A 24,682-nucleotide genomic window follows, 5' to 3' on the forward strand; every position below is an offset into this window, starting at 1 on the left:
AAAATAAAATAAAATAAAATAAAATAAAATAAAATGAATTAATTAAATAAACCTGATTCTGGCATTTTCTTTTACTGTGTGCATTGAATAATCTGTCCCTTCTCAGGCTAAAATAAAATAAAATAAGTAAGTAAATAAATAAAATAAAATAAGATGAAAATAAAATAAACCTGATTATTGAAAAAAATAAAATAAAATCGGAACACATTATGTAGTTCCGCCCGCACGGACATTTTACAGAGGAACACACTTCCGACGCCCCAACAACAACACTGACAGCATGCACACACACTGAAGTGTTCACTATGGCGCTGCTCGGAGGGGAGTTCTGTGACTTGTCTCCTCGGGAGTTGGCGGCTCCTGTTAACACAGTAGAGGTGATTTTATTCTGTTTTATTTTTATTCTTTTTTTTTATTCTAGTTTATCCAGAAATACAAAAGTCTCACACCACGAGTGCAGAGGAGCTAACAATGCTAACAGCACACAGACAGTGTGGAGGGATGTGTGAACCCAGACTGCAGACAGTGGGTCGCTTTCTTCTGGTTTGAGTCACATTTATTCACATTTATTTACATTTATTCACATTTATCCGCAGCAGAAAGTTGTTAAACCCATTAAATTAGCTACAGTTGCTCTAAAACTAAACTTAATATCTGTGTGATGGATGACACTGTGCAGCACTCAGGTAGTTTCTGGTGTCACATATTTAACTGGGTTTCCAAACATTCAGCCAGACTGTAATATGGGAATATTTGGAGAGGACAAAAGGTTCTTTACTCCCATTAAAAGACGTTGTTTCAGTTAAAATATATATATATTATTAAAACTGGAAGTGTTTCCTGAAGTTACAATGTTTAATGAGCCCTAACTGTTTATTTAATGAGCTGATATGTTGCCTTTTATCTGTGCAAACTTATTTGTTTTATTTTTGTGTTGTTGGTTTCTTTATTTATGTATTTTTGCTGCTGTCAACTGGCAACAATCCTCTGTTGTGTGTGAATGTACTGGGTGCTTTATGTCCGCTGTTTGTTTTATTGTTCAAAGAAAAAGTCAAAAGTAAAATATATATTTAAAACTGCTTGTTATCAACAATCCTAAAAGAGACTGATGTGTTTTTCCTTCTTTTCCTTTTAACAGGAGAAATGGAAACTGTTACCAGCGTTCCTGAAGGTAACTGAACACACCTTCCTCCACCTGCTGCACATTTTACTCCTTATAAATAAATCCACTATCACTGTACATGTAGTTTTATATCGGGATATTAAAGGGCCGGTGTGTACGATTTAGTGTCTTCCAGCGGGGAAGTTTCAGATTGCTACTAACTGAACACCACTCGCGTCTGTATTCGATAACCTGGGAATGAGAACGGCCCAATCTAGAGTAACAAAAACATAATAATTCCTAAATCCAGGTGATTATACGCTAATTGAAACATATCTATGAATATTATATTAAAGAAAATGTTTATGGATGATAAAGTCAGACGAGAGAGTCTGTTTTTCTTTTAATTTAGTGAATTAAATGCTTCAGAATACAAGAAACTTCATCATATCAATGCAAAAATGATCATATTGAAATCTGATGTTGCCTTGGAACAGTCCTGGTTATTGATCTGCAACCTTGCCTACAATTGCATCGAACACCCAGTAATGTATATAAGTAATAAACACAAAATAAACTACTAAATACTGTATATAGTTTCTACATACAACCATAATTCTACTTTTTTGCTTGATATCTTGTATTTTTCTGTTTTATTTGGTTATTTAATGTATATTTCCTTTATTCTTATCTGCTGTGTTACATCTGGAGCTGCTGTAACAAGTGACTTTCCCCCAGTGTGGGATCAATAATTCAATTAAATTAGTAATTAAAGAAGTCTAATCGGACTGTTTTCAGCACAATATACACCACAAACATTATAACCTGTTGTTCAATCTGCTGTCCAGGTGAAAGGGCTGGTGAAGCAGCACATCGACTCCTTCAACTATTTCATCAACGTGGAGGTAAAACTTCTCCGACGTGACCTTCGCTGTGTTACGGCTGTTTCTGCCTCGTCTTTATCAAAATACGAATGTCTTGTTTTTTTCCCAGATAAAGAAAATTATGAAAGCGAACGAGAAGATCACGAGCGATGCAGATCCCATGTGGTACCTCAAGTAAGTCACATGAACCGTCTTTAACTGTGTCCACCAGCAGCAGTCGAACACTGATGAGCCGCAGACACGTTACGGCTTCTAGATTCAGTTCTGAGTTCAGAAATATTAAAATTTGTTTGTTATTTGTCCAGATACCTCAATATCTACGTTGGCATGCCGGATGTTGAAGAAAGCTTCAACGTAACCAGACCAGTGTCTCCTCATGAGGTGAGATTATTGTGTTGTGTGGTATTAAAGAATATGAACCATTGTTGGCGGTAAAGTTTGTCTTTAGTTCAGCATATTTAGTTTTTTTTATTAGAGACAATTAATTGGTAATACTTATATAATATAATATAATATAATATAATATATATAATTTGAGGAAGCAAAAATACCAAATAAAAGTCAAATATTTGATGGTTTCAGCTCATTAAATGTGTGAATTTTCTCTGTTTGAGTAGTTGATCAGACGAACTTGATCTAGAAACATTCAGTATGATGGTCGGTTATAATTCTGATTAAAATGTCAGATGCTCATCGTTCCTGTTTGTCTCCACAGTGTCGTCTCAGGGACATGACGTACTCGGCGCCCATCACAGTGGACATCGAGTACACTCGTGGCAGTCAGAGAATCATCCGCAACGCGCTGCCCATCGGAAGGTGTCATAGTTTGTCTCTTACAGCGTCACATAGTCAAAACTTTACCATTTCATCATCATGGATCTGACATATTCCACCTTTACTACCAATAAATGCTGCACTCCTCCTTCAAGCTCCTCTAAAGCGTTCAGACACAGTATAATGTTACATATAAAGTCTTATTCATACACTCTCTTGTTATTATTAATGTATTTAACTGTATTTTCCCAGGATGCCGATCATGCTGAGGAGCTCAAACTGTGTTCTCACAGGAAAGACGCCCATGGAGTTTTCAAAACTCAATGAATGTCCTCTGGATCCCGGTAATCAGAATGAGATCAATAACACAGTATAATTATTATCAGATCATTTGTGTGATTTATATGCACCGTCTTGTGTTTCTTCACAGGGGGTTATTTCATCGTTAAAGGCCAGGAGAAAGTCATCTTGATCCAGGAGCAGCTGTCCAAGAATCGAATCATAGTGGAGCAGGACAGGAAGGGTGCAGTTGGAGCCTCGGTTACCAGGTACAGTAACAACATCTCCCCTAAACATTAATCCAGTGTGATTAACAAAAGGGATTTTAATTAAATTATTACTAGCAAATACTGTTTTTTTGTGGATTTATAGCTAGTAAAACGCACAACCTGCACAAAAACAGATAATATCGGTGTCAGTCTAAGTAAAAGGAGCTCAATTAAATAAATAAAATATACTGTGGTACCGTTTAATACTTGAGTCTGCCTCTTGGTGCAGTTACAATACAGATTAGATTTATATATTATATATTACTTTAGTTTGTAGTTCCCATATTTGTTGTGAAATAATTCACTTTCTTTGTCAAACCTTCTGTTTCTTCATCTGCTCTGATCTGTATTTAAAAAAACCTTGTCTTCAACTCCAGCTCCACTCACGAGAAGAAAAGCAGAACTAATATGATTGTCAAACAAGGCAGATTCTACCTGAGACACAACACGCTGTCAGAGGACGCCCCCATTGCCATCATATTTAAGGTAAAAGAGTTGCTGATGATGATTTCATCCTGTTTTTAAATTCTGTTTTTATTAGTTTTTCTAATTAATACAAAACATTAGAGAAAAATGAGGCGATTCACAATCAGAAATCTATTTACACATGCTGTGACTGAAGAGGAGTAGGGAGAAGAAACTTCTTATCTATCCTGCCCCTTAATCAAATCATAAATAAACCATGGAAAATATGATCTGCCCATTAACAACCAGTACTTACAGTAACATGAGAAGCAAAGAGAATCAAGGATCATACACAATAATTCATATTCTTACTAACTTACCTGACAACTTAAATATTTATGGTTTTTTTTTTTTTTTGAGGGGAAAAAATTTTTAAAAACTAAAAAAATTTTTAGAGAAACACACAATTTACCCCCAACAAAAAAAAAACCGGGGGGTTCGATCCCCGGCTCCTCCCGCCACGTGTCGGAAGTATCCTTGAGCAAGATACTGAACCCCAAGTTGCTCCTGATGCCGTGTCATCGGTGTGTGTATGTGAATGAATGAGTTAGTTTCTGTTCGATGGGTTTTGCCATCGCTGTGTGAAAAGGCGAATGTGGCACGTTGTGTAAAAGCGCTTTGAAAGGTCCATTTACCAATAATTCCACAGATAATCACACAGCTTGACTGTAACTACTGAAATAGACACCTGCTTTAAAGAAGTCTGTGTATACTGATACTTAAAGTTAAATTTCCTTACGTGTTCCCTTCCTCTTAACTAAGAACAAGCAATAATTCTGGTGATACTTTTTGCCCTTTATATAACAAATTATGTCGGTAATTCAAGTTCCATTAAATCCACTTAATGAATAATTCTTACGTCTCTTTTCTGTCTTACAAACAATAGTTTTATGTTGCTCACTTACATGTTGCCCCACACTTCCACACAATTGCTAAAATATGGCAAAATAAGTGCAGCAGTACAGAATTTGCATTTCATTGCAATCTAACAACATAAAAACTTGCATTTATTTTATTTTTACTTTTGTTTTAAATGTGCTATATGAGATTTCCTTGTCAGTTCATCATCCAGTGTCACACCCAGATATCTGAGTGACACTATGCACCCAGTAGGGGGTGCTACAACACAGCTAGAGGATTTTGGAGGACGCTGTGTTTTATGTTGACGCCCCAGAGGATGAAGCAAAAACTTCTGTTTATTTCCAGTTTATCTGATTGAATTAAACTTATATTTCACTCTGTTTTACCCCTGGGAACTGTCTGTGATAGATAATTTCACACAATATTATAACAATACATGTGTTTAGTGAGAGGTTTTGCTGCGGGTTAGTGTTTAGTTAATGTTTATAGTTTCATTAATTCTTCCTCAGATTCATTTTCATGCGTCGCCCTTTGCTCTCAATGAAAATGTCAGTTAACCAGGTGGCTTCATTAACTTCTCTCCCCTCTGAGGACAAATCTCTCCAAACATGTCAACTTGTGAGCGTCAAGCATTTTGGAGCTGAAGTTATTATCCGCAGAACGCCGTTAGCGTGCTCGCTTCTGTTTGCTGTGCGCTTGTATATCCTGCAGAAACAACCTCCGATCCAGTGTGGGACAGACGGATTCGTTCCCACAGCTTCACATTTCCATAAGCAAATGTCAGACAACCTTATGACTCCCAGTTCACCTCTCCCTCCTTGTATACACACGTCTCCTCCTCACGCCTCCTGGCTCACCTCTTGTTCCAGTTCCTAGTTACAAAATGTCATTTTACATCAAATATAAAGTCTTTATGTGGCTGCATAGATAAATATTTAAATTGGTCTTTTATTTTAGTTCAGTACACACTTTCTCGTCACACACTCTCTGCCCGTTGTTCACTCAGGGTATGGGCGTCGAGAGCGACCAGGAGATCGTGCAGATGATCGGTACGGAGGAGCACGTCATGGCCAGCTTCGCCCCGAGCCTGGAGGAGTGTCAGAAAGCCCAGATCTTCACACAGACTCAGGTACCCCAGTGGTTCATGTGTGCCAGAGCGGGAGGTGTTGTGGTTCGAATCATTAATACAAATTAAAGGAATACACAGCTGATTTTACACATAAAAGTCATTTACTTGTCAAAGGGAATCCTACTTAGCCTCAGGTGGGAGCTTTACGTATCTTCTCATCTGGAAGACGATGTGAATAATGTAGTCACTGTATCAAAACATGGAAGCCTCAATGGCTCATTCTGTTTTAAACAACATACATCAAAGGGTGGAAATGAACCTGGTAATGATGATAAATGATAATGCAAAAATAAGTCTGCATAGAAATTAGAAGACAAAAAAAGAAAAGACACAATAGAATTCAAGTGCAAAAATTAAAACTGTATGATTAAATTAAAACTTGTGTGAGTTGAAACAGAACTTACGATATTCAGTTAGAAAAAAAAATCACTTTAAACAAAAGAGGAGGAGAAAATAATCAGGGGAGGGTTTAGTAAATAGATGCAATTTGTTGCATTGTGGGAAATGTAGGATCCAGTGTTTTTGAAACCTCACCTGTACAGGTGTTAAACTTCACTATATCTCTGCCTGCATCAGTTTTGACCCTTGTCACTCCCACTTTGACTGGAAACCCGGAAACAGCTCGCCTGGCTCTGTCCAACAGTAAGAAAATCCACCTGCCAGCTCACTAATTGGAGTCTCCGCTGGTTGCTCGGCAACCTCACTGTCACGACAAAACTCAGGAAGTCACATAACCCCCCGAAAAACCAAAACCTGTTGTTTTTTTATTTACTCTTTTTGATTTTGTTCATATTAAACAAACAAGAAGTGACAAGTTAATTAGTGAACTTTAGAGATGGTGATTTTGTTACCATTAGATAAGAGCCAGGCTAACGGTTTCCCCCCGTTTCCAGTCTTTGTGCTAAGCTAAGCTAACGGACTACATATTTATCTCAAGTGTTAAAATATTAAGGACATTTTAAAAAAAAAAACTCAACAGATTAATGTTCCTCTTTTATGAATCAAATAAGAAGAAACTCAAGTTTTTGAAACAAAAAACGTCAGAGAAATCATGCTTGTTCAGAATAATTAACACATTTGTAGATTGATAACGTATCATTACAGTGTGATTCTGCTGAAAGTCAATAAAGGAGGAGATTGAATTATCAGTCCGCCCTAATATGCCCATTAACTTTGTCTGAGGAGCAGGATGTTGTTGTTCAGACACAGAAACAAGCGGCTCCTGCCTGTCAACAGAAGGTATTTTTCTTTGTCTCTCTGTCATCAGACGACTAAGGTTTTGTCTTACCAGCCAGTTAAGTAATGCTTTTCATGGGTTATTCAGGAGGCCCGCGTGTTTTCTTTGACATCTACAGATGAATGCAATCGGCCAATTTGTTTTTCATAAAGATTATGTTGTTAGACGAACCACTGATGCATTGATGAGGCCATATTTGCTTCCTAGCAACCGGTCGCCGCAGCCCTCATGTTCCTCTGTCTGCCAGCCTCCATGATGTCTTTTCATGGTATTCATTGGGTCATTGTATTGTGCACAATGACGCCTAAATCTATATAATTAAAGGCAGATAAGGCTTAAGAAACATTGTTATCAGATTATGATCAGTAATCTGCCCCAACCAAATTTTGACTGTCATTTTTTCCCCAGTCATATATACTTAGACATCAGATTGAAAGACACAGAATTTCATCAATTAATATGTTTTTTTAATTTCTCTGAATTCGACATTAACTTGTTTTTTCGTAACAGTTGTCCATGGGATATTAATGGCTACACATGTTATATATATTTATGGTTTTATCATGGTGGACAGAGTGGGTGGTCTTTAAGGCCTCAGCCTCATTAACCTTTGACATTTCTGTAGATCTGTAGAGGCTCCAAAGGCACACTGAGTCAGGGTGTGTGTGTGTGTGTGTGTGTGTGTGTGTGTGTGTGTGTGTGTGTGTGTGTGTTGCCCTTTGTGATTCACTTGACCTCCCACAACCGGATACATTTTCTCCTTCTCTTGAAAATTCTGCACATATACATTTACAATGACATCAGCTTACACCAAAAAACCTTTAAATGCAGCAGTTGATAATATATAATACATTTCTAATTTAACTATCGACCACAGCTGGGTAACGAACCCTCAATATCTCTTTAATACCAAATCAAGTTGTTCGAGTATCAAAAGTTGCGCGGCGTCCTGCTGTATGAGTTGTTTAAGACTGACCACGTAATCACAACGTCCCCTGTTTGACATTTGTTGCATTTCCTCCCTCCTCTCTTTCTCCTCATTATCTGTCACTTTTCTACTGTCTGGTGTCAAAAACAGGACAAAATGTCGAGAGTTTGCATCAAATCCGTTAATGTAAACTAAATCTAACTTGAGATCATATTTTATAAAGTTGTTAATTCAACACTGATGCATCAAGGTGTTCGACATATTTTATTTGAGTGTAATAAAAGGGTTAAATATGTTTATGTTCTGGTTTTGTCTCCAATAATTGAAGTAAAATATTTAAAACTCTGCAAAATGCAAATGATGTAATAATCCCCTCGATCCATTTACAGCGATGTTTTGATGACGTCTGTGTGTCTTTGTCTTGGCTTTCACTACTTTACTGGTTAGAGTTTGAAGGTTGGATCAAGGAGGTCTTGAACTGTATCAGGATCACATAAAGTCTTTGACACTTGATGCTGAAGATGATCATCCCACATCCCCTCCCCCCTCTCTTCCATTTTCAGTTATGAATCTTCTTTTTTTTAGTTTTTTGTTGATGTTCTTGTAAAGGTCCTCGTTGACCAGAGGTTGGATTGATTGTTTGCTTTTTGCAGATATTCTAACAAAAGTTTGTAGTAAAATGTTAATATTCCCCAAACTGAGTAATCCAATGATTGTTTGGTACATTTTAAACGTCGGGTATCACATTGGTACCAGTATCTAGGCTTGTGGAGTAACAGATTATATTTAACTGAGTTGCGTAATCAGAAAGACGTAATCAGATTACAGTTGCATTTAGTAAACATGGGGATTATTAACAGAATTACAGTTTTAAGTTTCTTTTAATACACTGAGCAGAGGACACATTTTTGATGCTAATCATCTTGATTTCCATTTTCTTTTCTAAAGTTACATTGTCATTTGCAAATTTGGCGTTGAGGTGATCCAAAAGTAACAAAGTAATCAGATTATTTTGTTTTAACAGGTAATTTGTATCAGATTACATTTTTAAAGTAACCCTCCCAACCCCAAATATCCTGTTGACTGCTCTCTCTCTCTGACTGCTGCTGTATCTTCCGCTCTGTGTTTCAGGCTCTCAGGTACCTCGGGAATAAAGTGCGGAGACAGCGCATGTGGGGAGGTCCCAAGAAGACCAAGATGGAGGAGGCCAGAGAGCTTTTGGCGTCTCTTATCCTCACACACGTTCCTGTACGTTAACTGACGAGACAATAATCGGGGATTACACTCAAGTATATTCCACAACGTCTAATCATTCGTATTCTGTCTGTAGGTCAAAGAGTTTAACTTTCGGGCGAAGTGTATTTACCTGGCTGTGATGGTGCGGAGAGTGATCCTGGCTCAAGGGGCCAACAAGGTGGACGACAGAGATTACTATGGCAACAAACGTCTCGAGTTGGCCGGACAGGTAAGCCTGTACGCACCTGTCCTCCATGTGGTCTCATTTACTGCTCGTACGATGCCGTATTTAATCCGCCATTCAGCCATTACGTGTCACAAACACGAAGCATGAACAACTGAGCAACAGGAACATAAATGAATGAGCCAGAGTTCAGTTCAAAAGCCCCCCCCCCCCGTTGAACAGTGTGTTTAATCATTTCTGTCAACTGAAAGGTGTTTACTACCTTTTCTTTCCTCATGGAGCCTCTAGAAAACTAAACAGGCTTGATGCTTATTAATAACACACGCATAGAAAAGTACCAATAATGCTCGCATGCTTTAGTGCGAATGGATCACAGCATTGCTCCAACCCTGATCTCTCACCTGCATCTTTGTTTTTGCCTCCTTCTTTTAATAAGACTCTCATTATTTTCCTTCAGCTTTGTTTTCCCCTGTTTTGTTTTCACCCCCCCCCCCTCCCTCCTCCACTCCCCCTGTATTTCAGCCTGGCTTTGTCAGGAGAGATATGCGGTGGCACCAAAATCCAGAGGCTGTGGAAGCATGGGGATTTTTCAGCACCGTGACAATAGAATTGCTGCCTTGACTGGAGCGATTGAGCTAATCCGCAGGCCCGGCTCTGATAATGTAATTACTGCTGTCTTAAGGCCTTTAATTTCCCCCCCAACCTGCTCTGTATAAGGAGCAGGAGATGGGAGGGAGGGGGGGCCACAGAGCCCTCTTTCAATAGGGGGCTTACACATTAACAACGGCAGCAATCTCCTCACTCTCCAATTATGGTTCCCTGACATTCAACTAATTGGCCTGGCTGCGCAACGGAAGCTTAATTTCTTTATTAATTTTAAGCAGCGCTGCCTGTTTGTTTTGATGTATGCTAATGCACAGGGTGGGTGGGGGTTGTGATAGAGGTTGCCTCCTGTAGGCCTGGCGGTGGAGGACATGGACCTGGGATTGAGGCCAGGTCAGGCTTATCAGTGTGCTGGCACACCTGGTTATTAAATCAGACTGTAAAAGCACATCAGCACTGATTGGAGACAGATTTTAGGGTGCAAGGACATCTGAGAGACTGTGTGAAGACACAGTGACGACTGATTGTTCTTACTCCACATATAGTTTGGAGACTTGACAAGTGAATCATATCTATAAAAAAACCTTCTTAACCAAAGTCTTTCTCTCTTTTCCTTCTAGCTCCTGTCTCTGCTGTTTGAAGATCTCTTTAAGAAGTTCAACTCTGAACTGAAGAAAATCGCTGACCAGATCATCCCCAAGCAGCGAGCAGCTCAGTTTGATGTGGTGAAGCACATGCGGCAGGACCAGATCACCAACGGCATGGTCAATGCCATATCCACAGTGAGTGTGTGCAAGTCTCCTGTGGAGGAACCTGATTTGAATCCTTATTCCAACAAACATCTGGCCTGTAACACACTGGAACTTTTTTAAATAATCTATATTAAAACCGGCATCATCTGAGCTGAGACCACACACCTCTACATATCACCATTGTTTCTGACTCTGGTGGCTGAATCGTTGAATGAATCCAAAGAATTTTAGGTGACCTGGGCCTATTTTTGAGGCGGTTCAGCAACACTGTACAATCACAGCAGTGTGATGTTACAGGTGGATATTGATACATACTCCTTCAATCAAAAAGCTTTGAAAGCAGCAGTTTAAGCCTGACTAATATAATAATCCTACATGTTTTGAGTTCACTTTTTGTTCATGAAAATGTATTAATAAGCAGGGTAATAAAGACATTTCTGTCCACAGGGAAACTGGTCTCTGAAAAGATTCAAGATGGACCGTCAGGGTGTCACTCAGGTCCTGTCTCGTCTCTCCTACATTTCGGCTCTTGGCATGATGACCAGGATCTCCTCTCAGTTCGAGAAGACCAGGAAGGTCAGCGGGCCGCGCTCCCTGCAGCCGTCACAGTGGGGCATGCTGTGTCCGTCTGACACCCCTGAAGGAGAGGTGAGTGAGCTGCAGCAGCCGCACCTGACCTGTTACTGCTGCCCTTTTGAGGAGGTTATATTAATGACGTACCAACAGGTCTCCACGTTGAATGTCTGCTAAATGCTGAAAGCATTCATGTAACAGAGCCTGATGCCCTCAAGCATTTGTATACAAAGTTATTTCTTGATTATTCTCAGTTTAATTTACGCTGTGATGATAACCGATTACCCGACAGTGATTTGACTGGACCTTGTAGAAAAACAAGGTCTTCCTCTCTCTAAATTGATTAAAACTCAGTGTTTCATTTCAGTTAATGTGATTTAACAACGTAATATGAAACTCTCTGCTCTCTGTTGACTAACAAGTAACATCGTTGGATTGTAATATGGTTTCATGACCCTTCAGAAATATAAATATCAAAAAAGCTTGAAGGTGTCGTAATACCAGTGCATTTGTTAATTGACTTTATTATTATTATATATTTATTTATTTATTATTTATGTGTTAACATTAAAGCAGCATTTTCTTAGATAAAAACACAGCTTTACCCGTATCCTGGTTCTAGACTACACTCAGAAAGAAAGAAAGAAAGAGAGAGAGAGAGAGAGAGAGAGAGAGCTTAGAAAGCTAATATGACTTTCACAAAGACCTGCGGTGCTGCATTACTCGACACAAAGAAGCATAACCTTCTGAAAATATCTGTACATGGTTTATATCGTTCTGGTTTGTAGGCTTGTGGTCTGGTGAAGAACCTGGCTCTGATGACCCACATCACCACCGACATGGAGGACGGTCCGATCATCAAACTGGCCTTCAACCTGGGAGTAGAGGACGTCAACCTCCTGTGCGGAGAGGAGCTCTCCTACCCGAGCGTCTTCCTCGTCTTCCTCAACGGTAAAACTCCTCCGCAGTAGTAGAGCTTAATAAATAAACACAGAGGGAATTAACACTGGAATTAACACAACTCTGTTGCCTTAGATCACTTGAAAAGAAAGTCTAATCCTCCCTGTTTTGAATGCGTTGCTTATGAACATGAAGGGAAAATATTCTGTTTAGTTTACAGAAGACAATTTTGTATTTTGCAGGGAGGCTGATAAGTCATTAATTTCATGGCAGCAGTAGGTATTATTCTTGAGTCAGAACTTGGCCCCTTAATTACTGTATATGTTTGTCTCGCCACTGATAACTGTCAAATTATATTAGCTGCCATACCATTTAATTAGTTTGTAGCAGCAGGTGTCAAAGCCCTTCACTGCAAATGTGCCCTCACACAGAGGCAGAGCACAGTGTCTCCTCTGTTCTCCAGTCATTTGTCTGTCAGACTTGATATGAACAAACCCCTGCAGGCAGTTTGAGCTCTGCTTTCACCAGCTGTGGAGGTTCAGAGTTACTCTACTGTATACGCACGCTCTTCCTCTTTCTGTGCATTAAAGTTTGTGGATGGGAGAGGTTTTGAGTCACAGTTTAACCCAAAAGTAGTCATATTATCTGCTGCAACTTTTTGATCCTTTAGGCGATTGACAAAAAGAAAGGCAGTTATAAAGTATGTTTCATAAACAAAGGTAGATTCAATGTGCTGTACAATGTAGTTGAAAGCAAAAGATAAAACAACACAATTCAAAGTTAAAACACATTTAAACAATAGAATTATAGAAAGCATAATAAAAAGAGATAGATCTATCTAAAAGTAGGACAAAACATAAGAATACAAATAAATACATTTGAATAGTAAAAGCACAGTAATAATAAAACCGTGGGCTTGAGAATAACAGAGTTTTAAGTCTGGATTTAAAAACTATAATGGTTGAGGAATTCCTAAGATCATCAGGAAAAAAAATTAAAGGGCTGCCGTTCTTATTGTCGACTAATGATTTTATATGATAGAAATACAATATATTAGTGTATATATTGTATTTCAGAGTGTTGTTCATAATTTGAAGACGTCACATTGGACTGTGATGAGCATTTTTTTTTTACTTCTCTCTGACATTTCCAAGTTCAGTTCAAGACCTTTATTTGTCCCTGAGGGGCAATTGATTTTTTAGCAGCAGCAATAAAAAAATAACACAACAGCAGAAACACAGGGTGAGACATACGGACGAAAAGAAAAAGCCGCTCATACATGACTGCATCTATTAAAAACATGAGTACAAGGTCAAGTACGCATTAGTGCTAGAACTGGTAGAGATATGCTGATGTTAACCAAACTTTTATAGACAACATGATTAATTGTGGACAGATTATTCTATTATGAAAATAATTATTGGTTGAAACCTTTAAACACAATCAGGAATGATCATGATCATTATTAAACTAGGAAATGAACATCTGTTTGTTCACTCTCAAAGACCGCTGGCTACAGATTACAACATCCAGAAACTGACACAAATGACAGGATCAGTAATGACAGTACTAATCAGTAATTAGACACATCGATCTTCTCGTCCAACTGTTACTCTGTTACAGGACTGACTCACTCACATGTTGCAGAACAAAATCTGTCTTAAAGACTGTCTTTATGTCCATTTGTCTAAAAGACTGTGTTATGTCAACAGGAAACATTCTTGGTGTCATTCGAGATCATCATAAGCTGGTCAGCACCTTCAGACTGATGCGCAGGGCAGGTTTTATCAACGAGTTTGTGTCCATTTCCACCAACTTGACCGACCGCTGCGTCTACATCTCCTCTGATGGAGGTCGTCTCTGCAGGTGGGGAAGTTTGGACCTGGACCTTCTGCACAAGGCACAAAAAATAAATGCTAGAGGACACATTTTGTTATCCAGAATTACACATACAGGTCTTTGTATTACACATTTACTCATGTGGAAATTATTTTCTAAGAATTTTCTTGTTTAACCAGAAAGAATATGTGAGATAAGTGACTCGTTAGTAGTTTGACAATGTTCTGCTTTGTATTGTTGCTCTGTATCAGGCCGTACATCATAGTGAAGAAGGGACAGCCGATGGTGAAAAACAAACACATTGAAGATCTGTCACAGGGTTACAGGTGAGGCTGAGAGTCAGGAGAAACTGCTTAATTTTAAAGAGCGTATTTGTTTGCAGATATGTAAGTAGATCATTTCTGAAACACACTTTTCTTGACTCCAGAAACTTTGAGGACTTTCTGCACGAGGGCCTGGTGGAGTACCTGGATGTCAATGAGGAGAATGACTGTCAGATCGCCCTTTATGAACACATGATTTCCAAGTGAGTGGCACATTATTCATTGATGGGGAGGGGAAAAAGGTTCTTCTGAATTTGTTTTAGTCATTCACGCCGGTTTCACTGCCTCTTTTATTTCCGTAGAGACACAACACACTTGGAGATCGAGCCCTTCACGCTGCTCGGGGTGTGTGCGGGCCTCATTCCCTACCCCCACCACAACCAGTCACCCAGGAACACATACCAGTGCGCTATGGGCAAGCAGGCCATGGGTAAGACTCAGCTGGGCAGGTAGCTTCAGTCAGCAGGCAAAACTGACTTAAACTGTGAAGATCTCAAATCCTTTCTCAAACATCCTCCAGTGTTTACTTCTGTGCATGCATACACACCAACACAGATAGTGACAGTAATTTAATCTTGCATTAACACTATTCTTAAGCCCCCTAAATCTGCTGGTTCAGAGTTTAGAGTTTTATTTGCACAAGTTAAAATCATACAAAAGGACATTAGAATAACAAACACTATAGATACAAGCAGCCTGCTGGTTCATCTCCCCCAAAAAACTCTGCTCCTGCTCTACTTCTTGTCAGAATACATTTGTATGTGTGATTGAGTGTTTTTTTCTTATGTGTGTGTCAGTGTGTGTATGCGCATGGACATCAAACATGGGGCGCTTGCGTAGGTCCCCTTTTGTACTGTGTGTGTGCGGAGGCCCTTTCCCTGCCAGTCACCCAGAGTGTCATTAGCAATTCATTGTGTCTGCTCTGGCTGTGCTCAGGGGGTCAGTGTGCTCAGCTGCGAAAGACCACAGAGTGCGCACCCGCAGCTCCTTGGTAACCAAAAACTTCCCCAAACGGTCCTGCTAACATTCGTAAGCACCGCGGTCAACCCCCCCACCCCACCCCACCGCTTTACCTCCATCCATCCCTTCCTCCCCTCCCCCATTATTACAAAAACACAGACTGGAACTATATTTGGCCCAATATCCTCTGCCTTGTCTGTTTTGTGTGGCTCGGCCCTATACATGTGCAAATCCGGTTGTGTGGCTCGGGCCCATTATCACGGACTCTTGTGCTTGTAGCCTGATTGTGAAGTAATAGCATCTGACAAATGTCAAGGCTTCCAGGGAGGCCAGGCTTTATGCCATAACTCTTTCCGTTCCTCTACTCTGCCGCTCTGAGATGGTCCTAACTAGGCCTGACACATTAAATGCCTCTAAGCTGCACTTATACTGGAATTTAATGGTACAATACATAGTTAACACTAGTAAGATCCATCTCAAACGGTGAGTTACCCAAGTAACAGGACATTGCAGAAGTCATTCGTCTAATCTCCATGTCTCCTCCCTCTAGGTACTATTGGCTACAATCAGAGGAATCGTATCGACACTCTGATGTACCTGCTGGCGTATCCTCAGAGGCCGATGGTCAAAACAAAAACCATCGAGCTGATTGACTTTGAGAAGCTGCCTGCTGGTCAGAACGCCACCGTGGCCGTGATGAGCTACAGCGGCTACGACATTGAGGACGCTCTGGTCCTCAACAAAGCGTCGCTTGACAGAGGTGAGAGGTAACAGGGAACACGTGACAACCTATTTAGGCCACAGTCTCTTAAAGATCCTAATCTCTATGTGTCCCTCAGGATTTGGCCGGTGCCTTGTCTATAAAAATGCCAAGTGCACACTGCGGCGTTACACCAACCAGACCTTTGACAAGGTGATGGGGCCCATGCTGGATGCTGCAACACGAAAGCCCATCTGGAGGCACAGCATCCTGGATGCTGACGGGATCTGCTCCCCTGGTGAGTACCAGCAGGACCGGAAGAGACCCAGCATGCCTTGCTGCTCCAGGAAATGTGGCTGACTGTCATTAATAATACCGCAGGATGCATCTATAACTGATTTCCATTGTTTTATAAGAGTTGGAGCCCCCACGTGAAATTATATAATTACTTAATAAACCTAAATACCAGCGAACGCATCGCAACTCGAGCAAAACTTTAATGATTTTATTCCAACATTGGAAATTTGTCTGTGACAGCAAAGTCGCTTGAAATTTAATTTGGTGGAAGGCCGGCATTAACAAACTGAAGTGATAGAGGGAGGAGTTTTATTGGGCTCTTTTAAATCTCTCTGACATTACAGCATTAACAGAGTCTCTGGCCTTCTTTATCATGTCTTCAATTTGAGTTGACACACACACACACACACACCACGACCCAATGAGGGACATTATTATGTTGCAATGAATTAACTAATACACTTTATGCCTTGCCTACTTTTAATTGAAAGTTTCATCAGCACATACTGACAGCTTCAAATGGTGCAGCATCCAGATTCCTTAAAAACAAAAATGTACTTGACAGTTAAAGATTTCCACATTAAAGCACAGAGAAACTTTCCTCTTTCAGCAGATGAATTTGAAAACCTCCTGCACAGTGAAGATCAAACACCCAACTGTAGGAACAAGAAGTAAAACATCAGGGAATTTAGTACAACTTTAATACGACTTCCATAATACTGTTGCTACTTTAGCTGCTACTTTTCTAGGTAGGTTGCTATTGGAGACAAATGAACAGGTTGAAAAGAAATAAAATATTCCATTTACAGATGTTGCACTGGTAGCCACACATCCAGGTGTGGGATTTAAACAAAACAACCAAGTTTAACTCAAAATCATGCAGTGGAGATGAAGGAAGAGGCTGTGCACATCTGTTCTGCTGATCCAGACTCTTTAGGTTTCAGAAAGTAACTCTCTGGAACACAAATGACTCTTTCTGCCAGATAATAGTCACATGAGACGCCGTCCTAACACTGTGATAAACTGTGCGATGTGTCTTGTGTGTGGCACAGGTGAGAGAGTGGAGAACAAGCAGGTGTTGGTGAACAAGTCCATGCCAACTGTCACCCAGACACCACTGGAGGGCAGTACCCAGCCAGGCCAGCCCCAGTACAGAGACGTGCCCATCAGGTGAGAGCACTTCAGCTCCTAAAACCACACCACGTCAACATGGCGTGTGTCGCCTCGCTGTGGACTCACCTGTTCAGCTTCTTCTTTTCTCTCATTCTCTCACTGCAGCTATAAGGGCTCAACGGACTCGTACATCGAGAAGGTCATGATCTCATCCAACGCTGAAGATGCCTTCCTCATCAAGATCCTCCTGAGGCAGACCAGGAGACCGGAGATAGGAGACAAGTTCAGCAGTCGGCACGGACAGAAAGGTGCCAGCCTTGACACTGTCTTCTCTTTGAAAATGAGCTCAAACCTAAAAGTGCACAATACACAGGATTGCATTCATCTTCACCACTAGAGCCTCGAATTTGAACCTGTCATGAAAGATTGTAAATGACTGCAAAAAAAAAAAACTTGGTCGTCTCTGTGCTGGAGCATTTGTTGAGTCAAGTCCCAGTGGCTGTTGCTCTGTCACTGCCCCCCTGTCCTCATCTTTCAAGAGCTCTTTTCAATTAATTTGCTCTTTGTCCTGTGCCAGACTATGCAAATTTATTACACCCCAGCAGTATTCTGCTGCTACTGGAGAAAAAGTGTTTACAACCTCCATTGTTTTGCAGCACCTCCCCTATAGAGGGCTTGTATGATGTTTTAATCAAAAAGCTAACTGGCGCCATGCATAATTTACTCTCCTCATTAACGCCGTGGCCACTGGGCGGTCAGCTCAGGATGGGACAATGTCTTCTGTCTCAGATAGTGACGAAGAGAGAGGGGTCGCCGGGGGGTTAGCCGGAGGAGATCTGGATGGAAAGTCCCAGATGTGCAATTGATGGACGGACAGTTTTTAATCAGAGCTCTTTGAAGTCATGTAGAGGTGTTCAGAGCTACTTAAAAATTTAGGAAAGCTCATGAAACCTATTATTTTTTCTCCACTTGGGTTGTTTTTGTATGTAGAAATCACCACATTTTTCTTCTTTCACACATATTTTAAACCGAATCCTGTATTTATTATTTTATTAGAAGTGAATTTGGCTGCAACAATAGATCCCCCAGCTACTCATGACTAGTCTCATAAGTCCTGGTCAGCAGAGCAGAATAAGTTAATTATTTACCGGTCACACACACACACACACACACACACACACACACACACACACACACACACACACACACACACACACACACACACACAGCTGTGGAGGTGGGGGAGGAGGTGGTGGGGTTGTCAGTAGTAGGGGCCCATTGTGCGAGCCGCCAGTGTGGAGCTGTATGAGCTGTGATGGAGGGCTCTGGACCCTTGCTGTTGTCTTGCCTTTCTCTGCTGATTTCATGCCTCTTTTATCATTCACTTTCACACAAAACAAACAACACCGAGGATGTCTGCTATGGGAACTAGTGTAATCTTTCTGTTCAACTTCTCCTACATTTTCCACTTCCATTCCTCCTCCTCTCTTTCCCTCTTTCATCCTACTTTTACCCTGATATCCAAACTCTCTTTTTTTCTACTGCCTTTTATTTTCCTCTTTTACTTTTTCTTCTGGCCCTGCCGTACTTGCCTTTTCTCTTTTTCTTTTCACCTTCTTCCTGCTGTTGGATGACTTTCCAGTAAATCGCTGCACTTGTTCTCAGTCGACATCCTGTTACGGCATCCTGTAAGGCATCAACAGTCTGCTGTGTCGCTGACTGGTCGGCTAATAGTGAATTTTTCCCACGTGCACGGATTCAATTTCTCCTCTCCAGTTGATCCCCCCCCCCCACTTCCTCTGAGTTGAACTGAAAGTCATGGATGTGTAATCCCGGTCTCCCTGTCAGGCTAAGCACCTTTCTCTACTTCCTGCTCTCCTTCTCTTCTCCCCTCTTTCTCTTTTTTTCATTTGCAAATGGGTCTACAATCTGTTTACCCTGGCCAGGGAAGAGTGCTTCGGCCCCTCTGCAAACATTTGCACTCACACTTAAACTCCTGGCGACCAGGGCGCTCGTCCCCAACGTCATGTGAATCAAAAGACGACCCTGTCTGCCCACATGAGTATGGAAATGTCATGCTCTGCCAGAGGTCCACTGCAAGTCTCCCAGCATCAATACACACAGCACAAAGTTTTACTAGACGTGGGCAAAGATAGGGCTGCAAATGAGTTATTGTCTTTTACTGTAATGTCTTGATCATATTTTAGAGTCATCGTTGAGTCTGTAACATGAAAAATTCTCCAAGTCCAAGGTGACATCTGACAAATATTTTAGATTTACAATGATTATAAATGGAAAAAACACTTTGCTTGAAAAATTACCTAAAAAATCAACTTTAATTGAAGATAAATCACTTTAAAGTGCTTCATGTGCAATTTCTAGAAGTACAGTCATACTTCGATGTGTACAGATGTGTGCACTGACTTCAATATGTTTTTATTTTTCTGTCTCTGTGTGTGTATCAGGTGTTTGTGGCCTTATCGTTCCACAGGAGGACATGCCGTTCTGTGACTCGGGCATCTGTCCAGATATTATCATGAACCCTCACGGATATCCCTCCAGAATGACGGTACGACTCTTCACAACTCTCTTCTCAATAAATCAGAGCCCATGATGATATATTCAGTTTACAGCTGCAACTTGTGATTATTTTCATTAGTAATCAATAACATAATTATGTTCTTGATTCATTGGTTTGTTTGGTCTATAATATAGGAAAAAAAATGCCTGTTTAACCTTCCCACAGCCCAAGATGACGTCTTCTCATGACTTTTGTCTGACCAAAAAAATTCAGTTTAATTGAATTAAATTTGCCTAAAAAAATAATGAACTATTATCAAAATAGTTGCAAATGATTTAATTGACTAATGTGTCAGAGTGTAACATGTAGCGTTTGTCCGGAAGGTCAAATCAACTCTTGTTTTGGTGAAAAGTTGGTTATTTGACAGCTAATCCAAAACCTAGTACACAGTTGTTATTTGTGATTTTTGGCTGCGAGTTCAGTCTGAATCACCTCCGTCTCTGTGTTGACCGTCGCTCTTCATAAGTTTGTGTCCTCTCTTCTGAGACAAAACCCTCATTATCCCCGCTCCTCTCCTCTCTGGGTTATCATTGGCTTCCAGAGCACACGTCCATTGACACCGCCAAGCAGCAATCGTACTGTTCACAAACAGATATTTGTTGCTGCGGAGACGGCTGCCAGCGAAGCGGCCGCCTGTAGCAGTGTGTGGAAGTTTTTTTTATCAAACACGCACAATACATCTGAACTGTAAGATGGTTGCTGAATGTGAATGACATGAAAACTTGGCCCCCGTTACTGCCCGCTTTTTTGTCCCATACACTGTAAAAACTGGAGTGATCTTTACTGCTGAAGTTGTCAGTGCCAGCGTGTTTGCTCGCTGTGGTTGTCATGGAAAAGACTCAGAAATGTTTGGCTCGGGAGGATGTTTCTGTGGCCTGAGAGTGAAATGAGAGTAGGTGTTTCCTTTTATGTGATGGGGTCAGGGGTCCTCTGGGTGCGACCTCAGTGGAATTGTTGAAATCAGTCATCCTTAGACTGCTGGTCCCACCCTGAGGGGTACATGTGTAATCTAATCTCACCCACAATATCAACATTTGGTGCCAGGAGAGAATGTAAATCACAAAGGATTTATGGTGTGAACAGAGCCATTGTTACATTTCTGTCTGGTTCTGTCAGGTGGGAAAGTTGATTGAGCTGCTGGCTGGGAAGGCGGGAGTCCTGGACGGACGGTTTCACTACGGTACGGCCTTTGGAGGCAGCAAGGTGAAGGATGTGTGTGAGGATCTCATCCGTTATGGATACAACTACCAGGGCAAAGACTACGTCACTTCAGGAATCACTGGGTAATAAAGAGATAATATCTCATCCCATTAACAACTCACATACACACATTTTCCAAAGCATATCATATTTATAGGTGGATTTTCTTACTGGTTGTTTTCAGTTTTTTTTATGCATTTTTGACAAAAACTAGGTTGTGTGGACAGAAAACTATATTAAATCAGAATTTCTTACATATTTAAACCTTTTTTCAGATTCATGAAAGACTTTGTACTTTTTATTAAAGAGTTGGCAGCTGAAGCGCAACTTTGTTTTTAATAATGCAAGAAATAAAAAAGTATTTATCTGAAAATGTCCATGTTCACTTCAGACTGGAATGGGTTTATCTGGGCTGCACATAAGTGAACATTCATGGGTTTGGAGACTTTCTAGTGGCTGTTTTCTTTCATACTTTCATACTTATCTTTTCTTATTTTTCTTTACTGTTTCAAATCTGCCTCCCAAAAGGAAAGATAGTGGTTTAGATTTTGAACAACATAGCTTGGCAGCCAACTGTTAAATGCAGGATGTCTGAGCTTTCCAGAGTCACCTGAATGCACCATCGTCCTCATGGTGTTTAAAGGTGCCTCCGCTCCTTCATATATGAGAAGATGTAACCAGGAACTATTTGGTATTTTTACTGGATAAGTGAGAAGATTTTTCTCTTATTGTATCGTATTAAAAATATTTTGTATTTCAGTGTTGACCAGATTTATTTTGATGTAGTAGCTTGATCTCTATATTTGACTGCTGTGTTTTCTTAAGGGAACCTCTGGAGGCTTATATCTACTTTGGACCGGTGTATTATCAGAAACTGAAGCACATGGTCCTCGACAAAATGCACGCCAGAGCCCGAGGCCCCAGAGCTGTTCTCACCAGGTAAAATCAGTGGTCTTATTATAATTACATGTTCTCTATGACACTAGTGATAGTAGTATGCTTCTTGTGAAGTTGTCTGTCGGATGTTCTGCAGTTAATCTTCACCAGTTTCCTCACGTTATCAATTGTAGTTTTGCGTCAACGATTACATCCGAGACACAGAAACAAGTCAGGGTTTTTGTCAGAAATAGTAAAACAGTTGAACTTTAAAAGCAGTTTGCGTAACAAACTATTTTCTGTCCTCTGTCTCACCTGTTTGTATTTTCCCAATGCGTCTGTCCTGCTATCAGGCAGCCGACGGAGGGCCGCTCCAGAGACGGAGGTCTGCGTCTGGGAGAGATGGAACGTGACTGTCTGATTGGCTACGGAGCGAGTATGCTACTGCTGGAGCGCCTCATGATCTCCAGTGACGCCTTTGAGGTGGACGTGTGCGGACAGTGTGGCCTGTTGGGATACTCGGGGTGGTAAGTTTCTTAGAAACCAGTGTACAGGCTAAACTTTTTAAACTCTAACTCTTTGTATGAAACACCCTGGAACAATCTATGTGAGAACTTTTGTCATCACATGATCCAGTTTGTATTAAAACGTACTGAAAGAGCAAGAAACTTAATGTAACAGCCTGTAAACGAGCAGAAGTTTTGTACCGAACACCATAGCATTTCTCAACAAAACTCCCCGGTAGCCGTTATGTGTAATTACCTGTGTTGTGTTTAGATGTCTATCCTGGGGTAATGTTGTGTATATATGTGTATGTACAGACGGTGGCAACAAATTTCCTACAAAGGACAATAAAGAATCTATCTATTGTTGTCTATTTCAGGAAAACGTTTCTTAAATAGTTAAAAATCTATCTTTATGGATTATCATTTCTACATCAGCCCCACTGTAACCGGGCTCTCATTGGCTACTGTAAGTCTGAATCTCTGGCCCTTGATCACCACAAGGTGAAGCTGGACAATAAACAGAGAGTTTATTAATCCAATATTAGGAGAGAACTTTCCCCAGGTGTTCTCAAGAGATGTCCTCATCTCCTAATAGTGTTGTGCAACATAATGAGTGCTTCTGCTTAAACAGTTTTAGATCTGGAAGATGTTTTATCTCATAATGCAGACTAGAAACTGTCGCCTGGATGAGTACAGGACACAGAATAAAGTACAGTCATCAGTCCCCTGGTTTGTCTCCAGTCTGATTCTCAGTTTGTTTTTATCTTCCAGGTGTCACTACTGTAAGTCTTCCTGCCACGTTTCCTCCCTGCGTATCCCGTACGCCTGCAAGCTGCTCTTCCAGGAGCTTCAGTCCATGAACATCATCCCGCGACTCAAACTGTCGCGCTACAACGACTGACCAGGACAGGGACAGAAACATAGTCTGTGTGAGTGAAAGGTTTCGAGTTAGAGATTTAATTTACAAAGTCGGAAACTGATTCCTTTGTAAAAAGGCTAAAAGCTTTAAAAAAAAAAAGAAGACATTTTTGTTGGTGTTCACAAACCAAAACAATGTGAAGTTTCTCATTTATGTTGATGCCTTCTCACCATTATGCTCTTTGTATGTGTACATAATAAACACAAAACCATTGTTTTGTAATCAGCTGCTGTGTGTGGTACTATGTGATTACTTCTAACTTAATTACCAATATTAAAATAGGTACTTTACGACGATGGTCTCGTATCCAAACACAACATTTACACGAATAACAACACGGGGAACAAACTGCTGCAGTCCATGAACAGTGTGCACCCCTTTTCTTTTGTTTCTTAAAAAAAGAAAATCATTGCTTTTGCATGTTTTAATGCTACATATCATGAACTTTATTCGTTGCATTTAAAGCAAAAACATTGTTGAGCTACAGGTAATCCACTCCAATAATTGAATCCAGCCGTGATCTCTCAAAATTCCCAAAAACCTTTTAAAAAAAAAAAAAAGACATTACTATTAGATGGTAAAAGAGCTGAAAGTGTCAGATGTTTATTGCAAAAAAATTTGCTAATAAAACAAACTATAATATAATATTTCCGTTTTAATTATTGTGAGGTAAAAAAATACTCCTTTTAAATATGTAGTATATTTTACATAATACGAGCATAGCTGATTGGCAGAGTGAATTAAGGGAACTTGGGCTCTTACAACAGCACAACAGGTGTTTGCTTTTGACCCGTGACCCATCATTAAGTTTCAGTTTTGGCTCTCCAAGGGAAAACAATTGGGCACCCCTGGTCTATGGGGTCACTTATGGTGTGTTAATGTGCTAATAAAATCTCCAAAACCTGAGATTTGACAAACATGCATATAATGAAAATAATAATCTGAATCTGACAGCTCCTCACATTAAAACTATTTGGCCTATTATAATACATGAAATCAGAGCATCAACATCCCAACAACAGAGTAATAATACAAATTGTTTTATTTTCTCAAGAAATTAAATATAAATTGACCTCACATAGTATTTAAAAAGCTAAAAACAGTGAGTAAGCACTTGCAAATGTCATGATATGTTGACTGGTTCTGAAGAATCTGGATTCTGGGAGATCACAAAGAGAAGAAGGACTCATTG

General features: G+C 40.3%; 1 protein-coding gene across 1 annotated transcript; it reads left to right on the plus strand.

The window, feature by feature from the left end:
* The first annotated feature begins 251 nt into the window (after positions 1 to 251).
* polr3b (polymerase (RNA) III (DNA directed) polypeptide B) lies at positions 252 to 23,715 on the plus strand. The gene is made up of 28 exons (XM_051382055.1): positions 252 to 377; positions 1,139 to 1,171; positions 1,951 to 2,007; positions 2,096 to 2,160; positions 2,292 to 2,367; positions 2,702 to 2,802; positions 3,013 to 3,104; positions 3,191 to 3,308; positions 3,686 to 3,794; positions 5,641 to 5,763; positions 9,060 to 9,176; positions 9,259 to 9,393; positions 10,572 to 10,733; positions 11,151 to 11,351; positions 12,065 to 12,227; positions 13,889 to 14,042; positions 14,267 to 14,341; positions 14,443 to 14,541; positions 14,641 to 14,768; positions 15,849 to 16,058; positions 16,138 to 16,296; positions 17,348 to 17,465; positions 17,574 to 17,716; positions 19,874 to 19,977; positions 21,106 to 21,272; positions 22,015 to 22,128; positions 22,419 to 22,592; positions 23,343 to 23,715. Exons 1-28 carry the CDS (start codon positions 306 to 308, stop codon positions 23,470 to 23,472), a joined length of 3,399 nt encoding a protein of 1,132 aa, XP_051238015.1. The 5' UTR covers positions 252 to 305; the 3' UTR covers positions 23,473 to 23,715.
* Positions 23,716 to 24,682: the final 967 nt, after the last annotated feature.

The sequence above is a fragment of the Dicentrarchus labrax genome, unplaced genomic scaffold (assembly GCF_905237075.1).
Source record: "Dicentrarchus labrax unplaced genomic scaffold, dlabrax2021, whole genome shotgun sequence".
NCBI classification, from domain to species: Eukaryota; Metazoa; Chordata; class Actinopteri; family Moronidae; genus Dicentrarchus; species Dicentrarchus labrax.

What these genes read in the sequence shown, in the direction of transcription:
- polr3b (XM_051382055.1), top strand. Translation starts at nt 306, where the DNA reads ATGGCGCTGCTCGGAGGGGAGTTCTGTGACTTGTCTCCTCGGGAGTTG. An exon ending in GTCTCGAGTTGGCCGGACAG is followed by an intron (nt 9,394 to 10,571) that starts GTAAGCCTGTAC and finishes TTTTCCTTCTAG; the next exon opens with CTCCTGTCTCTGCTGTTTGA. An exon ending in TATGGGCAAGCAGGCCATGG is followed by an intron (nt 14,769 to 15,848) that starts GTAAGACTCAGC and finishes TCCTCCCTCTAG; the next exon opens with GTACTATTGGCTACAATCAG.